The following is a 19,737-nucleotide window of genomic DNA, read 5'->3' as shown; positions in this document are numbered from 1 at the left end:
TAACATGCCTCTGAAGTTTGACTTTTTGCACCATTACAATACTTATAGGCAACTAGTCATCATATCATCCGCTCCATGAAACACATGTTAATGCTCAGTAGTACACATATGGTTCTTTAATGTATTTGCATTGTACTAAAATGCGTTCATTTTCAATGGGCATAAATGCGGCTGAAACAGGTGCAACCCAATTTTTTCAACATTAACATTTTAATATAACGCTATAGTCATTATGGCAGTTAGAAAACTTTTTTTTTTTGTGGAGGTAGGTTAGTGCATTATAGGCCCCTGTATCGCGGTCTAAGCTTTTGTCCTTAATGGCATTTTTACCCCTTACATCACTTTTACTTTTATACTTTAAGTAGTTTTGAAACCAGTACTTTTACACTATTACTTGAGTAAAAAACTTGAGTTGATACTTCAACTTCTACAGAAGTCTTTTTAAACCCTAGTATCTATACTTCTACCTGAGTAATGAATGTGAATACTTTTGACACTCTGACAGTCTCAAAGCCCCAGCTGATATCAGCCTGATGACATCATCAGGGTTATTTTTTTGACAAAGCTCCTCCACAGCCACAGACACCATTACAAATTCAAGCAGAAGGAATTTCTGAAAAAATTATGTGCGATATAATACAGTACTGTTATTGCACGGCTGGTCTTTTGTCTTCTGTTAGTTCTGCTGCAACTCCTGCAAAGTGACTTTGTAGCAGCTTTTAATTTGCTGCAGTATTCTGTCTCCTGCTGTGTTGAAGTGGCTCTCATTGTAATATAGTTATTTATGAAATTATGGTAATAAGAGGGGCCACGATTGCATAAACTCTCAATTTCTCTCTCTCTCTCTACTTCCCCTCTCACACACAGACACAATTTACTCGTAACAGCAACTATAAATTAGTTTCAGTAGCCATTTGTACAAATTTACATTTTCTTTCTTTGCTACACTCCAGACATATGTAGGTATATGTTAAAATACAATCTGCAGCAATGCCATTTTTAGCAGCACTGCTTGACACATCTCTTTGATCTATCAGTGAATAAAAAGCTGCAAATCTTTAGCAGACAGCACCTTAACATCCAACGCCAAAGAGCCTTTTCCATAGCTGTAGTCAGTGTCAGTTGGGTTACAGAGAAGGTAACATTTACTGATTTACACTGGAGCATGAGGTAATTGCACAACTGTTGTAAATATTTTTTGTACATGGAATTTTCGTAAATATGTTTGCACAAATCTGCAATTTGGAAGGCCAAGACAATAGATGTTGCCCATCCCTATATCCGTGACTATCTGTATGCCTGTGTTGCCTTTTTGAAAAGGTCAGGGTTGAACCCTGTGACCCAAAGTTATTTGAATACATTCTTTGACAAATGATTAGTGATAGCCAAGTGAAGCCTCGTGAAGATTCAAGAAGCATTTACTTTATTGTCTGAGACCTCTAAATGGCGCTCTCTGTTTAACAATGGGTTGAAATCCCACTGAATTGCCATTCCTTGAGCCTTTTTCTTTAAACAAAGATCGCCAGCTAGTGGCCTCAGAAAATAAATAAAATAGTTCATGAAGCTTTATCAAGCTTCATTTAACCATACCAGCTTCTATGGCAATCTGAGTGGTTGTTGTTGACTCTCTCTCTGGCTAAAGTGTTAGATTTACAGATTAACTGGCAGTGTAATTCCCATGCTAGCAGGGCCAAAATGGAACCATAGTGAGTTTTGAAGTATGTACCAAGACTCAGTTCTTGTCATCCCCCTCTCTCTCGTCCCTTTCCTGTCTACAGCTGAAAAGTCCAAAAAATATTCTTAAAAAAACACTTACCGTAGGAGTGGACAGTGCGTCATATAAGAATCCTCAATGGTGGGCTGCAGGGAAGACATTAGCATCAGCTGCTGATAGTTCACATCAGGAGTTCCTCCAGTGTCCCTATCATTACTAACCCCACGTGTCCTTTCACTGGCCCGTAGAGCAGCTGGCCATCAGTGGACGAGGGCTCTAGGTGCTGCCGGGTGATTTACCTCTGGGGGGGAGGTCGAGCGCTCCACCGTGTTAGGCTAATTGAAAGAGAAACGGTGTGGTGATCTTGCTATAACAACACATCCACGTACTGCAGCCGCAGGCCGGTGCAGCGTGGAGAGGCTGCTGCTGTACAGCATAAATAAAATGGATTGGTGTGGGGGTTCTACTGTATGTCTATGGCTCATTGACTTTCATTGAGTTGGGGAATAAAGAAGAGAGCTGCATTTTCACTGCAACATAGATTAGACCACAGTCTGCCAGCACTTTTTCTTTCCTTGTTCTTATACTATTTGGCTCATCCTGCATCATGGCGGCCCTCTGCTTTATGTATGATCTATGGGCTGTGCCTTCATCCTCTCCTTCCTGTTGGCTATTTATCATTGTTGATGGCCTCTTGAGGATGGAGAGACGCAAGGTGTAGCCCCAGTGGATTCTCCTCAGAGTAGCTACTGTAGGTCTTCTACATCTCTCTCTTTGTTTTGCTCTGCTCTTCTCCCTGTCAAGACTCAGACTGCTCTCCCAGTGGAGCACAGCCAAATTAGGACAATGCAGAAAACGTCTGCAATACAGTTAAAACAGCAGTAATACAACAGTAATTCACTAAGAGTTATCTCATGAGCTTTACTGCAGTTTTGGTGGTTTTGGTTGCTATTTTCAAAGCAACAGCTTTTTTTTCAAATTTTTCAAATTTTTTCAAATTTTAAAAATATTATCACCAAAATCCCAAGGTCAAATTTTAGGTTTAGACTTTACATTTTTCTTTTTCAAATGTTGGGTCATTACACTTTATTTTACGTATTTGGGGTCGCTTAAACCATTGGAAAACATAAGTATGCACAGTACATGCCATTGATCATTGATATCTGGCAAGATGGAAGTTTTTTAGGGTATTAGTATTAGACAGGGATTTTAATGAAGAGTTATTAAAGAACTATTTTTCTACAATGATCCTAAAGCCCAAAACGTTGACACTGATGTTCATTTGAACTCACCAAATCAAACAAAAGGGTTTTGCTTTATGACACACTATGATTAATTGATTAATCTTTTCAACTCTAGTTAAACACAGAAACATTTAAGTAAAATTCAAAATTGTTCACTAAATAAAACATTATGACATTATTAAAATATTATGGATCGACCAATTATCGGCCTGGACGATTATCGGGGCCAATATTTTAATTTGGCAATTTGCAGATTATCTCTTTTCTATGTTTTATTTTACCGATAACTTTGCCCACAAACTCTGTGGCACAGAGATTCAGTTGCTCCGGAGTGAAGCCCTGAAACCAAGCCACGAGACAATTAATCTCTGCAGTTTGTCAGCTCCTCAAAGTAATGTGAGGCCAATGGTCAGCAGAAGAAAATGCTCTGAGGGAGCAAACGAGATCAGAGATAAAGTTTGATCCAAGCGAGCTTTTCCACATCAAAGCCATATCACAATGCGACCGCAAAATAAATAAATTCAGTTTACATCCGCTAGTTACAGGGGACCATTAAACATCTCAAATTATTGCTCTTCCCCTGTGATCTACACTGTGGCCATGAGGCGTGATTAGATACAGTGCAGGCCAATGTTTCCTCTCAGCAGTTGTACAGAGCTGGCGTATGGCCAGTCTGGGGCTCATGTGTTGGTTTAGCAGCTCAGAAGCAGCGGAGGAAACAGGGAACAGCCTACTGAAGTACTCCGCTGACTTTTGCACCTTCCTACTCCTGTTACTGCACGTTAATATATACTAGGTAATTTGCACAAGAACATTTACAAAAATGTGCACGTTTATAATATAATTCACAATATTTTTGAGCCTGTAAATGTTGATAATGTTAGTGTTTTTTTTTATCTACTCTGTATGTGCACTGTTGTTTGAAAGCAATGACCTACATTGCGTTACATATGTGAATGCACATTGTGTCAACAACAATAAAAGTGAATTGAATTCTAGCAGCGCTAGAATTTCTAATGTAAGTCAAAAAAATATACATATTAATGATAACAAACATTTAGCCTTAAAATGTAAAATAGATCAGACGTATGTAGTTCAGTGATAATGTTCTGATTGTAAACAGTTAAAGTTTTAGTGTCCCTTTAATTGCCTCCTAGTTCAGTTCTTAAAGATCCAAGAGAATTGATTCAATTGTAATTTCTGAGTGCCGTTAGTGCCACAGAGGACATTCCACAACCAATGCCCCATTTCCTCCTGTGTGAGTAACGTTTGCTTAAAACACAGTGACCAGCTATTTTAGGAAATGACTGAGCCTTCTTTAAAAATAAAACTATATTTGTACTTCGCATTGAATATTTATTGTTTTACCTACGGGCAGAAAATTATTGTTTTACCTTGTGCTACAACCTGGTGCAATGCATCTCTCCTTGTTCTTATACAAGGTTAATGTCCAATTGTACACTGTCCCTGTTTAAATAAAATTACATTACATTACATTTTTAAAGATTTACATCTTCAGTATGGGCTATGGGCTTGGAGTTAAGACACATCGTTGGTTTTTGACTTTTCGTGGTACTTGTTGACAGTAACATACATGATTGTCAATGTTTGACAATGTTGTTAACCCTGTAAAGCTGAAATAATTGATTTAAAAAACACACACAACAGAAATAGTGTCTGTTTATATAGTTGATATGGCGCACTTGTTAGAAAAAAGCTGCTTACTAAGACATTCAGCAGTCACAGAGCAACATTATTTGGAGTCACATTTGTGTCAAATGTGAGGGAGTGGCTTTCATAGGTCATAAAGGTGAGTTTTTGTTGTTTCGAAACAATTGTGTTAAGGAAAAACTCAGGAGCAGCACAACCCATTTCACTCATGTGAAGAAGGTTCAGGACACTTACAATTACACAGGAGCATTTAATGAAACTCAATTGAGTAGAGTTTAGGATCACACAGTACAGTGTGGGTGCCATCCCAACTCTCTGAAGTTCCTGTCTTCCTGAAGGTGTATTTGATATAGTCTCTTGGAATGAACATCTTATTTTATTGTGTATTTATTGTGTCTAATGCTTTTGTTCCATTTGTCCGGAAACGTTATTTATTTTTGTATTTATTTTTGTATTTATTTTTTTATTTTATCATTGTTCTTTACTGGAACTGAACTGTGTACACTCATTGCCCGGCCCTTGTGTGTTGTCTCTGATATTCTCCTGTCTGCTGTTCATGTGTTCATGTGTAAATGTTATTTTGGGTCTGTAGACTGTTAAAATAGAATTGCCCTTTTTGGGATGAAGAAAGTAGTTTGAATTTGAACTATTTAAACTCATGCTGGAGCCATTTAGTTTAGCTGAATCTTCAAAGTAAACAAAAATATTGCGGGCGTCCAAATATCTCAGCCCAGACAAATTGTGTTATGTGTTAACTTCCTCCATGACATTGGCAGGATGTCTTATCATACAGCTGCTACGTCTCCCATCATCTATGAGACAGAAAGTTGAAGTACTCCTCTGCCTGACAAGGTTATGAGGTAATGTTTGACACTGATCTGAATGACACCTGGGTACCACTGTCTCATCTTTCATAGAATGAGTGTATAAGCTGGAAATTCCACCACAGATAGCCAATTTGCGTTTAAAAAAACAAACAATGCCTTTGGATCTTATTTTACTGATTGAACGTCTTTAGTAAGGAGCGTGTCTATACAGTCACATCTTTATTCTGCATTGAGAACATTTGAAGTCATAGAATAATATGATGCACGGTCAGCATCAATTGTTCTTCCTATCAGTGAAAAGAAACACGTTGACTGTGGCTGTTTACAGTTTGGAACACTACGCCAGCAATTTCCCTCTGATTAAATGAAATTCTTTTTTATCTTAATACGATCAGTTCTACACGGGTGTTTCCTTTAGTCTACAGAATGATCTGAACACACACTTTATCATAGTGATAGCCAAAAGAAGCTTCATGAAGCTTCGTCAACCATTTTATTTATTTTCTGAGGCCACTAGATGGTGCTCTTGGTTTAAAGAAAAAGGTTCAAGGAATGGCAATTTAATGTGTTTTAAACCCTTTGTTGAACAGAGAGCGCCATCTGGTGGGCTCAGGCAGTAAAGAAAATGCTTCATGAAGCTTCATGAGGCTTTATTTGGTCATCACTAGTTCTTTTAAAGTTAGCCTAACTGTAACCAAGACACTGAGAGCTTCGTTGTATGTATCACTTTGGTCCTAAAACATCACACCAGCGCGTGCCATACATAACTGTCTCCCTCTCTGCTGTGTGCAGTGACATTAACCATTTATTGAGAGTGATGAACGTGTTTTGATATTTTCCGGTGATCTTTTTGGTTCAAGTTTCAGTCACGGGTAACACATCAAAACTCCATAGAGCCTGGATCATATTATACAATGCCAAGGGGCCAACTGTTAAAACTAAACTACAAACTTATCACAAACAAAGCATTATTTATTTACATTTATTATTTATATACATTTATTAAAAAAATCAGCAGGAGGTGGCGCACAGAAACAGCTTTTTAACGTCAGTTTGCAGCTCTCTCTCTCGTTGACTGTCCCTTTGTATCCCTGTTGCTTCCCTTCTGTCAGTGGATGAAATGGAATTAAAGCCGAGCGTTCTAATTACAACCACGAACTAGCAGGTCAGAGTGAGGCAAGCGACACTGCCTCTGGTGCTTTTCTGCTCTGAGTTGAAGTTTTTTCAACTCAGAGCATTGGGGCGTTACTGCAAAAACGAGAGGCACTCAAAACTTCACTGTCATTGAAAATAATTAGGCTACAAAGAGCTGCCCCATCTATCAATCGCTCTGTTTCAGTACCACGGACAGACCTGTTCCCATACACGCACCCTTTAATTTAGGCATACTCATTTCACCATGTCACAGCACGAACACCCACTTGCTTAGCTGCGGGGCTTACAGTAATCTAATGCCAAAATATTTAGAAAGCAAAAAGCATTAAATCACTGGCCAGCATTCAGTGCACCTACTTGTGTATGTGGGGTTGTAACATAAGAGCACCCAGTTTTTCTGAAGCACGGCCACAATTTTTCTTTTCTGGCTATGCTAGTGCCCTGGGTTAAGTGGTGGTTTTCAGTTTTCAGTCGTAAAAGACAAGTTGACAAGATTTAGAATTAGTCCCAGAAATGCCAAGAGATCTTTAAAAGGTTTTACTGAAAGTGGGTTGAGGAGACAGGTGGTTGGTAAAAAGATGAAACCAGCATTGACAATAATTCAAGTGAGAGAGATTAACTGGGATTAAACATATAAATATTGCACTGTTGATTTTATAGAAGTAGCTGGAGATGAGGAACTCATTTTGTCTCATCATCTCGTCTATTTTTTTTACAGATCCTGGACGTAACTGGCTCCATCTAGCCTACTGCTCCCAATAACTGACAAAATAACGCTAACATTTTCCTATTTACATATTGTGATTTGTATAGTCACAGCATGTACAAATAACAAGGTCACATGAGACACAGCCATCTTCTAACCGTATACATACTGGGAACTATATTCTCAGAAGGTAAAGGTACTGCTACTTGGGCAGAGTGATGAACGCAACACCTGAAAAGCACAGAGTCGCTCGTATGTATTGTGCCATGTTGCGCCTCCATCTTTAAAATACATTAGCCAAAGAGGGACATACCTCCGCCTTTTGCGCTTTTACACTCAGTGGCCCCGTGACGAATGCCAGGGGGAGATTATTCGATCTGCCGGCAGATTTGAAAGCCTGTTGAAGATGGAGGATCACGCTGATACTTTACTAACGTTAGCTTGCATTCATTTGGGAACCTGATAGCTAATGTTAGCAATGAAATGGTACCAAAATAACGAAAACGTAAAACAATTATTACACTGGAAGGAACACTCGGACAAAGTCGTACTTCTTGGAATAATGCGGCCACCGTAGGAGTTAAAACGCGCTCGGAATGGGAGGGGCTAGAAAGTAATATTCAGTTGGTTGTTATATACAATTTAACTGCTAGATGGGAGAAATTCACACAATGTAGCTTTAAGAGAATGTGTTTCTTCAGTAAACCAGGGTGTAGATCTCTTCCAAAGCCAAAGAGGCTAAGACATTCAGTGGAGCTGAGGGGAACTGCAGAGTGGGTGATCATTTTCTGTGGGTTCTTCATTAGCATATATATTTTTTTTAAATTATACATAGCAATTTGATACATTGCTAATATAGAAAGACTTACACTTAATAACCTTTCATTAAACCAAAGATGATATATGGCCATAACATCACCAAAGACAAGACAAAGTGATGTAGCCTAGCAGGCATTTCACTGCTCCAAGGCTATTTGTCTCTGTGAAAGCTCCCTGTTAGCACCAGTGTTAGGATGCAACAATGCTACCATGATGGCTCTTTTATCTCTTTGCTATTCTCCAGTGAGCCTATGAGCTTCATAGTTTTTGGTTGGCCTGGATATTAATAGCTACAGCTGACCATGGTAATGACTAGCCCAGGGAGTGCTAGGACACAGCTCCAGCAGCTGCTGTTATGGGATGGCAGCACTAGTCTGGGACGTTGCTCTAATGAGAAATACTATAAAGACCAAAACTGCTCTTCTTATCTCTATTTCTGTGAGACACTATAGAGCTGGCAAACATCCCTCAGCTCTACAGAGTGTCGGAGGCACCCGAGGTCCAAGGTTGTCATTTATTGGCCTATTTCATCTCCCTACATATTTCCTCGCCTGAGGCACCGCGCTGTCCCCGACAGACAGAATCAATAGCAGCACTACTGCCAAGCCATCCGAGGGCTAACAATAAAACTAGGACAATTACAGTGAGATGGATCAGAGTCTTTAGCAGAAATATATTATTAATATGTTTGGCTGAACGCCAGGAGGCTGAAGCAAGACAAATCATGGGCAATAAAAAAGCCAGATAGTTAACTGGTCACCTGAGAGCCAGCCTGCACATGTTCCCATATATTGGCAGTGGGGTGACAAGTCTTCTTGTGTGTGTAAGTGTGTGTGTGTTTTGTGTGTGTAAATGCTACCTTACCAATCAGCAGGTGGGAGCCACAGGGGGACTCTGGCACACTGAATGTCCCTGTAGTGTTGCTATGTATTGTCCACGGGAAATTTGTTGTTTTATTTACCTCTGTTTAAGCTGACAGCTTAATTAAAAATCAATTTGACACTGACAGTTTGTCAAAAGTCAGGGCCTATGGGGTTTTTGCAACATTCACATTAATAAGGTCCTATAAAGACATTATGAGAATCTATACAGTGGAGTAGCTTGTGGTGGATATTTTAACATAGTAAAGGATCTAATACAGTGACCAGTGTATTGTAGAATGCAGATTACCTTTTGTGGATGCTAAATAAGGGAATGTGTCTACCAAAAACTCAATTTGTATTTAACAGGATATTCTGTAGTTTATTAAACATGCCTGTAATTGTAGGTATGCCTCTCCTCTAATTGTACCAGTATAGTTTTTGCCAAAGTTAAAACCGTTTTGGTTGTTTCACATTAGAGATTTCTGTATTTCTTCTCAGTGGTAAGAAGTGTGCGGGGCTCTGTCCACATGTGTCCGTGATGAGATAGGCTGAGTTTTTGACTATTGTGAGTGTTCAATAAGTCAATAAAGAATATCTAAAGATTTAGTTTTTTTAACTGTAATATTCAATGTTATGTTAAAATATTTAAGATGGGGAGCCAAGTTTTCAGGGGATTTAAGAGAAATACTGTTCTCAACCAGATAGCTGTTAAGCTAGCTACCATCAACAAAACAGGACTTCCTTTGCAGATGTTTCACATTGAGAAGTTTCCAGGGGTCCAAAGGGCATAATCCCTCCCTTTCCTGGTAGGCTTTTAGTGTGAAACGTGCAGGAAGTGTTTGTTGAAATGACAGTAACGCCCAACAGAAAAACGGAATAGAAGAAAAAAAGTATTAGTGTTAAAGTGAGTGATGCCCTTCTCCGTGAACCATCACCTTATCGTGGTGGAGAGGTTTGTGTGTCTCTGTGAACCTGAGGGCTGTGTTGTCTGGAGCTTTGTGCTCCTGGTAGGGTCTCCCAAGGCAAAGTGGTCTCAGGTGAGGGGCCTTACTCACAAGCCCCCGGCTGAGCGCCGCTACCTTGGAGTTTACCCCGGTGGACGAGAGGGTCGCTTTTGTTTGTTGCTGGACTTCTGTGCTAGTCATGGATTGTCTATAACGAACACCATGTTCGAACATAGGGATGCTCATAAGTGTACGTGGTACCAGAGCACCCTAGGCCGAAGGTCAATGATCGATTTTATAATTGTTTCATCTGATCTGAGGCCGTGTGTTTTGGACACTCGGGTGAAGAGAGGGGCAGAGCTGTCAACCGATCACCATCTGGTGGTGAGTTGGGTCAAGGGGTGGGGGAAGACTCTGGACAGACCTGGTAAGCCCAAACGTGTAGTGCGGGTAAATTGGGAACGTCTGGAGGAGGCCCCTGTCCGACAGACTTTCAACTCACACCTCCGGCGGAGCTTTTCGTGCATCCCTGTGAAGGCTGGGGGCATTGAACCCGAATGGACAATGTTCAAAGTTTCCATTGCTGAAGCTGCGGCGAGGAGGTGTGGTCTTAAGGTCTTAGGTGCCTCAAGGGGCGGTAACCCACGAACACCATGGTGGACACCGGTGGTCAGGGAAGCCGTCCGACTGAAGAAGGAGTCTTTCCGGGATATGTTATCCCAGAGGACTCTGGAGGCAGTTGTAGGGTACCGAAGGGCCCAAAGGGCTGCAGCCTCTACCGTGAAAGAGGCAAAGCAGCAGGCGTGGGAGAAGTTTGGAGAAGACATGGAGAAGGACTTTCGGTCGGCACCAAAGTGCTTCTGGAAAACTGTTCGCCACCTCAGGAGGGGGGAAGGGGAACCATCCAAGCTGTGTACAGTAAGGATGGGACACTGTTGACCTCAACTGAGGAGGTAATAGGGCGGTGGAAGGAGCACTTTGAGGAACTCCTGAATCCGACTAATACGCCCTCTATGTTAGAGGCAGAGCTGGAGGATAACGGGGGATTGTCGTCGATTTCCCAGGCGGAAGTCACTGATGTAGTCAAACAACTCCACAGTGGCAAAGCCCCGGGGATTGATGAGATCCGTCCAGAAATGCTCAAGGCTCTGGGTGTGGAGGGGCTGTCCTGGTTGACACGCCTGTTCAACATTGCGTGGAAGTCTGGGACGGTGCCAAAGGAGTGGCAGACTGGGGTGGTGGTTCCCCTTTTTAAAAAGGGGGACCAGAGGGTGTGTGCCAATTACAGGGGTATCACACTTCTCAGCCTCCCTGGTAAAGTCTACTCCAAGGTGCTGGATTGGAGGGTTCGGCCGATAGTCGAAACTCGGGTTGAGGAGGAACAATGCGGATTCCGTCCTGGTCGTGGAACAACGGACCAGCTCTTCACTCTCGCAAGGATCCTGGAGGGAGCCTGGGAGTATGCCCAACCGGTCTACATGTGTTTTGCGGATTTGGAAAAGGCGTATGACCGGGTCCCCCGGGAGATACTGTGGGAAGTGCTGCGGGAGTATGGGGTGAGGGGGTGCGGTATTAATTTCAATCTATCGCACCGTTGTGACGAAAAGAGAGCTGAGCCAGAAGGCAAAGCTCTCGATCTACACAATATTTGAGGTGAGGCAGAGTAGGACATGCCTTAGTTGTTGTTGTATTGATGGAATTAGTGCTGTGGGAATGTACATTATACTGAATTTACTATGTGAACCATTGTAGTTGAGGTAGTCGCGCTTTGCCAGAAAACTGGTTTAACGGCATTTCTTTAAACCAATAAGAATCGTCATGGGCGGTGCTAAACTCTGCATGGAGCTGCTACTAAATAATCGTGCGAGAGAAAATTCAGATTGGACAGGCAGTCTAGCTAGCTGTCTGGATTTACCCTGCATAAATCTGATGAGCAGTTAACCATAGTCCTTAAAATTCCAACACAAAGAAAGCGGAAGGAAATGCATGCATCCGGTGGAATTTCCTGCAGCACCTGAGCAATCCCTGGAAGTGGAACGCAAAGGATTTAGATTATAGTAAAGGTACTGTGAATTTCTTGGGAACTGGGCTTTATTCATTTAATTTCTTTGGCTATTATCTGAGAATCGGCAATTCTTCTGTAACAGTATTTCTCTCTTTCTGTCTTTCTATATCTCTGTCTCTCTGACTCTTTCATTTCTTTCTCTGTTTCTATCTCTCTGTTTCTGTCTCTCTGACTCTTTCATTTCTTTCTCTTTATCTGTCTTTCTACCTCTATATCTGTCTGTCTCTCTGACTCTTTCATTTCTTTCTCTGTTTCTATCTCTCTGTCTCTGTCTCTCTGACTCTTTCATTTCTTTCTCTGGTTCTATCTCTCTGTCTCTGTCTCTCTGACTCTTTTGTGTCTGTCTCTGTCTGTGTCTCTGCAGCCTTTGTGTTGAGCTGTGTCTTCCCCCTGCGGCCTCTCTACGGCGATGTATCAGTGAGCAGTCTCCACTCCGGAGGCGAGGCTTTCTTCTCCTGTCTGAGCGGCTACATGCTGCAGGGCTCCAGTCTGCTGACCTGCCGCAATGCTAGCACCCCCTACTGGAGTGGCAAGGAACCACACTGCCTAGGTAAGGTCACCAGAACTGGGAGAAGAGCCAACCAAAGCTCATCCTGGATATCCACAGCCCTCAGATAGGAAGGACAATTTCAAATCCTTACAGAGATGTCACTGGATTTCAGTAACGACAAAGTCTATTCATTACAAATCTGTGTTTTCTAATTATCTGTCATCATTTAAAGATGACTCAAAATAAATGCCATGTATTCCAGCTTCTCACTCAGAACTCTGATGCAATATCATCATTGTCAGAATAATAATAATTATTTGAAGCATTTTGTATTTTTCACACTATTGTAAATACGTTTTTATCGAATATAATAAAACATCTAATAGAATGATATAATGTATTACTTAGTAATGATATAAATACAATTAATAATTTATAAACAGAGATGTATTTATAAAACTAGTATTTATCTACAGTATCAGCATTGCAATGATTGTGAACAAAATTAATATTAGCAGCATTATTAGTGTTAGCGTGATTATTAGCATATTATGAACTCTGTTACTTTCTTTACAGTATTAGCATTAGCATTATTATTATAAACTCTGCTATTTAAACATATTGTGTATAATGAAAATGAATGATACAATGAAAAAATAATAGAGATGTTTAAAATAAGACAACACTTTAATACCTACAACTATAATACCCATCACTAATAAATAGTAAATTGATAGTTAATTAAACTTAAGTGATTTTACTGTTAACAAACAATTAAATGATTATTAGCTTACATTATTAGTAATGCTATAATTTATGTTGGGTTAACAGATTATTGTTGCTCATATCATTACATTAACATAATGTTTGTTAATGATTACCAAAATGGTTTGTAAACCGTCACTAAACATTCTTTTTATGGCGATTATAAAGTTGTAACAGATGATTATAATACCTTGGTAATGGTTAATAAATAATACATGTTTTAGATAGTTATTATCAGTGCACAAATAATCGATCATATAATGATTGAATGGCAAAATGAATGTTACCTGATGCTTTATAAACCACTTATTAATTATGAACTAATTATTATCAGCATTACTTTATAAACCCATCCAAATAATGTTTATAGATGGTTTACAAAACCATTATTAACCATAGACAAAGTATTAACCATCTATCTTAATGCATGAACTAATTATTTTATATTACACTAAACTGATGATAAAATAAAATTATAACATTACTAATAATTAGTAAACATAAGTAATTTCATTGTTAACATTATTAACTAAAGTTTAATTAACTATCAATTTACCATTTATTAATGGTATTATAAAGCTACTACACAATGAAAAACAATTATTATTTGATAAGTATAAATGTATTGATAAACTAATGTTTTGTTTATATTATTATATATAGCATTAGCACTAGGCCTATTATTAGCATAAATATTCATAGCATTACCAGCATTTGCATTGCTATTATATCATTTTAACATGATAATATTTATAACATAGATGTATTTAAAAGAAACCTTTACAATATTATAATCTTCATTTATCATTAACAGTACTTGGCATTAGCTTGGTATAGTCATGTCAGTGATCCTATTACTGAGGCTGTACTGATACTGTTCAGTATTTTCTGATTCAGTGTCTGTGCGTCAGTCGTTCTCTACCAGGTTTTCATTTCCCATCAGTAACCACAGCATTTTTGGTAATTGTTTTTAGAAGACTTGCAGCCAACAGTTATCTGTTGGACCTTTTGGTCCTTTGTCACACAGGCATAGAGACAGACCTGGAGTCCCACAGGCATGTGTCGATGAATCTTACATTCTTTGCTCCTATGAGGCTGGCTGATGAGTAATAAGTGACCATTTTCCTCCTGATCACCCTGATCGACTCTGAGTAACAGCACAGGGAATGTTTTTCTGAAAGCAATTTCAAAGAGGGCGTTTGTGTGGCTGTACATCTGTATCTCTGCCATCTTGATTGTGTGTGTGTGTGTGTGTGTGTGTGTGTGTGTGTGTGTGTGTGTGTGTGTGTGTGTGTGTGTGTGTGTGTGTGTGTGTGTGAAGCAGGTGTATCAAGGTTTGATTACTGAAGGCTGGGCAGGACGCCACTGGGTGTGTTCTTCCTGCTCTGCTTTAATTAAGCTTTGTCTGCATGAGTAACCTTGACCAGATCAGCTGGGACACACACAAACACACACACACACACACACACACACACAAACTCCTTCCTATAAGTCTAGATGGATTTTCTGTATGTGTTGATGAATCGATTGTATCTCTTATGATGCTATCTTTCTCACCTCATTTTTTGATTCCCATCATGCTCTTGAATAAAAACCAAAGGTGATGGATAAGTGATGAATCTGCATTGAACAGCACTTTCTGACAGTATACAGTAGTCATTTGGTCAAGAGAATGGTCGATTCACATAGATTACAATTACATCTTTTCTCACAGCCTGTTCTAATGAACCATTCGTACATATAGCTATGAAAAGCAATGCACTGTAATTTGTATGTATTCCATGTATTTATTACTGTATGCATCACATTGACAGCTGGCGTCAAATGCAGCAGTCCAGAAGGAGCTCAGTCCTCCAAGTCAGGAAATAAGCTGAGGGAGTCAACGAGTTCTAGGAAAGGGTTCCATGTATTTAGGAATGCTGAGATAGAGCCTTTCAAAGAAGATCTAAGCTTTTCAAGCTTCAAATTGTCGAGCACCTCTTTAATTCAACGGTCATGTGTAGTGGGGCGGGAAAGCTTCCAGTTGAGCAAGATCAGTCTCCGGGCTAGCAGAGATGTAAACGCCAGGGCCCGCCTCAGTGCAACAGGGAGGTTAGCTTCATGGGAAATGCCACATGGCCGTAATAGTCATGTTAAGATTCGCCCTCCCATGTCGCTTTTTTCAAAGTACGAGGGTTCGGGGAGGTCGTGCATAATAGATCATATAATGCAGAAAGGCATTTCTTTCAGTCGGGCTCTATCACCAGGAAGGAATCAGTCAGGGTTTCTGGGGGGGCGGTTTGGAAAGTGGGGGAATGTCTTCTTGACAACGTCCCTAATCTGGAAAAAGCAAAAGAGGTGTGACTTAGGCAAATCATAAATGGAGGAGAGCTCTGTGAAGGATGCAAATCCTTGTATAGGTCGTTGACACTGCTAGCCCCTGAATGCCAGGTCTGAACTTGAAGGTGTAAAGACATGGATTTTAAGCAGTGGGGACATGACAGAAGGGCCCTATAAGCCAAAGTGTTTCCTAACCTGACTCCAGCTCTTGAGCGCGAGAGGGATACAATTGGGCATGTACCCACAGATGTTGGATTTGGGAGCAGAGGACCGAAAGGTGTGAACTCGCCCTTTCCAAATATACCCAGCCAGGTAGTGAAGTGCAGTACTCGCTCATCCAGTATAGGAGTTTCTGCAAATTAGCTGCCCAGTAGTATCGTCTGAAGTCAGGGAATGCCAGGCCCCCCTCAGCCTTCGGAGACTGTAGTATCGCCTTTCGGATTCTAGCAGGTTTGCAGCTCCATAGAAATTTAGATATCACCCTGTCCAGCTTGTCGAAAAAAGATTTAACGATAAGTACTGGGATGTGCTGGAAAAGATGAAGAAATGTGGGGAGGACAAACATCTTATCAAATTTATCCGGCCCACAAGAGAGAGCGGTCAAAATCACTTTCAGATTTTTCGACCAGAGGTAAGAAGTTCTTGCGAAACATGTCTGATACAGCCTTTGTAATAAAACCCCCCAAGTAGCGAAATCTGTCTTCTACCCGCGTAAATTACGATAAAGAGCGTGCGAGCTGCATAGCCAGAGAATTTATCAGTAGGAGCTCATTTTTCTGATAGTTGAGCTTGTAGCCAGAATACGCACCAAACCGTTCCAGAATGTTTAAAATCACAGGGAGCGAGACAGCTCGGTTAGAGATGTACAGGAGCAATTCATCTGCATACAATGAAACTTTATGAGTTGTGCCAGACCATGTTATGCCTTTGAAACCTTCCTCCAAGCGAAGCCAAATGGCCAGAGGTTCTATCGTGATAGCGAACAGGAGTGGTGACAGGGGGCAGCCAATGCATGGTGCCTGGTGAGATAAGGGGAGACAACGTGTTGTTAATTTGAACTGAGGCCATCGGGAATGAATATAATAATCTGACCCAAAGGATAAAATTGTCGCCCAGGCCAAACCTGTCCATTGCCTCGTATAGGTACCCTCACTCGACCCTGTCGAAGGCCTTTTTGGTGTTGAGGGACACCACGATTTCCGGGGTATCATTAATCGACGAGTGAATGACGTTAAGTAGGCGTCTAGTGTTGTGGTAAGACTGTCCACCAGGCATGAACCCTGAAGGGTATCACCCGTTGAAGACGGAGTGCAAGAACCTTTGAGAGAATTTTGAGGTCCACATTGAGGAGTGAGATTGGTCTATAGTCTATGGCGGTGAGTGGAAAATGTTTTGTAATAGTCCTGCCCTGGGGATTTACCGCTCTGGAGCGAGTTAATACTCCTAGAACCTCAGCGGTGGTTATAAGACCACCCAAGTTATTCGCAGATGTAGAGTTGCTTATAGTGATCTGAGTAGAACCTCCACTTCTTTAAGGGGTTAGAGTGAGCGCGAAGGGGTTAGAGTGAGCGCGAAAATAGAGATCAAAGAAGGTTGCTGCGTGATCTGATATTACGCTACTGTGGTAGTCGCTGGATTTAATCTCTGAGATTAAATCTATCGTCTAGAAACAGCAGTTTTCAATAGGTGAGGCGCGCCTCCCCTGTGGGGCGCCAAAGAGACACAGGGGAGGTGCAACACGCGAAGAAAATATAACTGTATGCAGCGCTATTGATATCAGTAATTATGCATGCATGTATTAGCTTTAAAATGCATTGTTTCCTTGTCCCAAGTCAACAGAAGTAAGCATTAAGGGAGGAGACAGGAACCAGCAAAAAACTTAGGAAATATGATCCTGAGTTAAAGTTAAGTTTTCACCTGGCCAGGGTCCGAGGCTGGACCTATGCCGCAGTGTGACAGAGACTGGGAGAAATGCTGATCACGCGTTTATGGTTGTCTGTGGAGAGCTCCCCCAGATCTCCACTAAGGCTATGAAAGTCCTAATCCCCTTCACCTCCACCTACTTATGTGAGTGTGTGTTTTCCGCACTGACCCTGATTACAACAAATACAGATCAAGGCTGCAGGTGGAGGACGACTTGCGTTTATTTCTCTCTGCAGTGCAGCCCCGCATTGGACACCTCTGCACATCAAAAGCGGGGCCTCACCACTGACACAGACGCGGCGTCAGCTGATTTTGCCGCTTCAGCCCCGAATGTTTTGAGCGTATTCCCGAATGTATTTTGAAAAGTTGACTGACAAATATGAAACCGGACGTCAGGGGCGGTTCTACATTGAATGACGCCCTGGGCGAGACCCCCTCCGAGCGTCATTCAATGTAGAACCGCCCCTTGTTTCATTTAGTCATTTAGACCATTGACATAAAAGAAAGTTTTAGACGCATCTTGCTCCGTCTCTGTGTAGGCTACTTCCCAGTTCTCCTGTCACTTTGTGTTTATCTTTCGCGCTGCGGCGCACTGTTATGGACTAGTACATTTCATTGTGAAAGTAGGGGGTGTTGACCTCTCTCAGCAAGCAGGGCGCCTGCAGCTGCTGGGGGCGCTGATCTGCCAATTCCCCACAAAGTGAAATTATAGAAAACAGAAAAAAGGATTTTTTTATTTTGAAGTTCTCGTGCACCCCCCATGTGACATGAAAAAATGCCGCCCCGGGCGGCTGCCCGGTTCGCCCGTACCAAAAACCTCCACGCCAGACGTCACTTAGTGTCCATTCTCACTGTAAAAAGCTGCACAGCTTCAGGTTTATGGATGCGCTCTGCTGTCGACATGCTGAAGCAGATGTGACGCGTTTGTGCTCCGTGTATTTCTGCAGTAGTTGTATAGCAGTGTACAGCCACTTCCCTAAACTTTGTGTCATTCAGAGACCAGAGTCTCAAACGGGGCTCTGTGTCTGTCAGAAGGTCTGAGATCTACCATATCATCAGAGCAATCATGTAATGCACAGCAGACTATGGTGCAGTTAGATGATTTTCTGAAATATAGTGACTTTATTCTTGTAGTAGGCTATTATAACTTTATTTTTCACAAAATATCTGGACTCCTCTAAACCTCAGAGAACACAGATGGGATGAGTTATATTTTGAATGTGCACAAAGTTTTGGACATGAGCAGAAATCTTGCTCAAACATCTGAAATATAACAGTCCAGGGGTTTATTAATAAATTAAAATGAATAATGTATCATTGAGGTGAATAATTGTCATATGCACATTTACGGAGGTTACTTCCCCTACAAAAGATGCAAAAGAGGAGGGAAGAGTAAATTATGCCTAGGGTACATGTGTGCTGACTCAGATATAATTAGAAAAGTCTGTCCAAAGGAAAATAAATAGTTGAAAGCAATACAGAATGTCTAAGAGCCTTATTGCAATATATTCCATTATGTTTTTATATTTGGATTGTAGTCTATGTTTCCCTTTACATAAAAATATTTCCATCATATTAATTCAGAAAAAGGTAGAAATAAGGGCATAAAAATTCACCAGAATGCATGAAAGGAAGTGTTTAATGCTCAAATTTTTCTGAGGGAGGACCCCTAGACCCCTCACATCATAAGTTGCCACACAGATCTGTAAACAAAACCTTGGCCTTTGGTTTGCCAGGCCATTTATGATTAGGCCAAACGTTGGTGCCATCTAACTTGCCGATTACACATGTTAAGCATGTTGACTTGTGGATAGGCCCACTGATGTTCAGTGATTTTAAAAGTAGCCTCCATTGGGCCTGCATGAAGTTGGAAATTATTTGCTGTTGCAAAGAATCGTTTATGAATGCAAAAAGTTGTGGAAATAAAATGTCTTCAAATACAATATAAAAAAATATTTACATTTTATCAGTTATTATTGAAACTCATCAAACACACAAAAGATGGCATTTACTGCAGAGGCGTGTGTGGGTTAGGGCAGGTGGACGGGATTTTGGGGAAGGGGGGGCTCGGCTGTCCTTACCTACTCTAAGGGGAGAATCACATTCACCCAATTTGAAAACCCCTGGTCTAGAAGAAAGAAGTCTATACGAGTGTAGGTGTGGTGGGAGACGTGTGCCTCCATGGATCAGTGAGCCCAAGTCGTTTGGCAAAGGCATACAGAGTTTTGGCTG

The 19,737-nt window shown here is 41.0% G+C and overlaps 1 protein-coding gene across 1 annotated transcript in view; it reads left to right on the top strand.

The window, feature by feature from the left end:
- Positions 1-19,737, top strand: part of LOC114552223 (seizure protein 6 homolog) — a 165,692-nt gene that overhangs the window by 76,868 nt on the left and 69,087 nt on the right. The window contains exon 5 of the mRNA XM_028572869.1: positions 12,373-12,558. Coding sequence (XP_028428670.1) covers positions 12,373-12,558 — 186 coding nt within the window. The remainder of the gene's footprint in view (positions 1-12,372; positions 12,559-19,737) is intronic.

This window comes from Perca flavescens, chromosome 3, assembly GCF_004354835.1.
Source record: "Perca flavescens isolate YP-PL-M2 chromosome 3, PFLA_1.0, whole genome shotgun sequence".
Classification (NCBI taxonomy): domain Eukaryota; kingdom Metazoa; phylum Chordata; class Actinopteri; order Perciformes; family Percidae; genus Perca; species Perca flavescens.
This window is presented reverse-complemented; position numbering and strand designations above follow the sequence as displayed.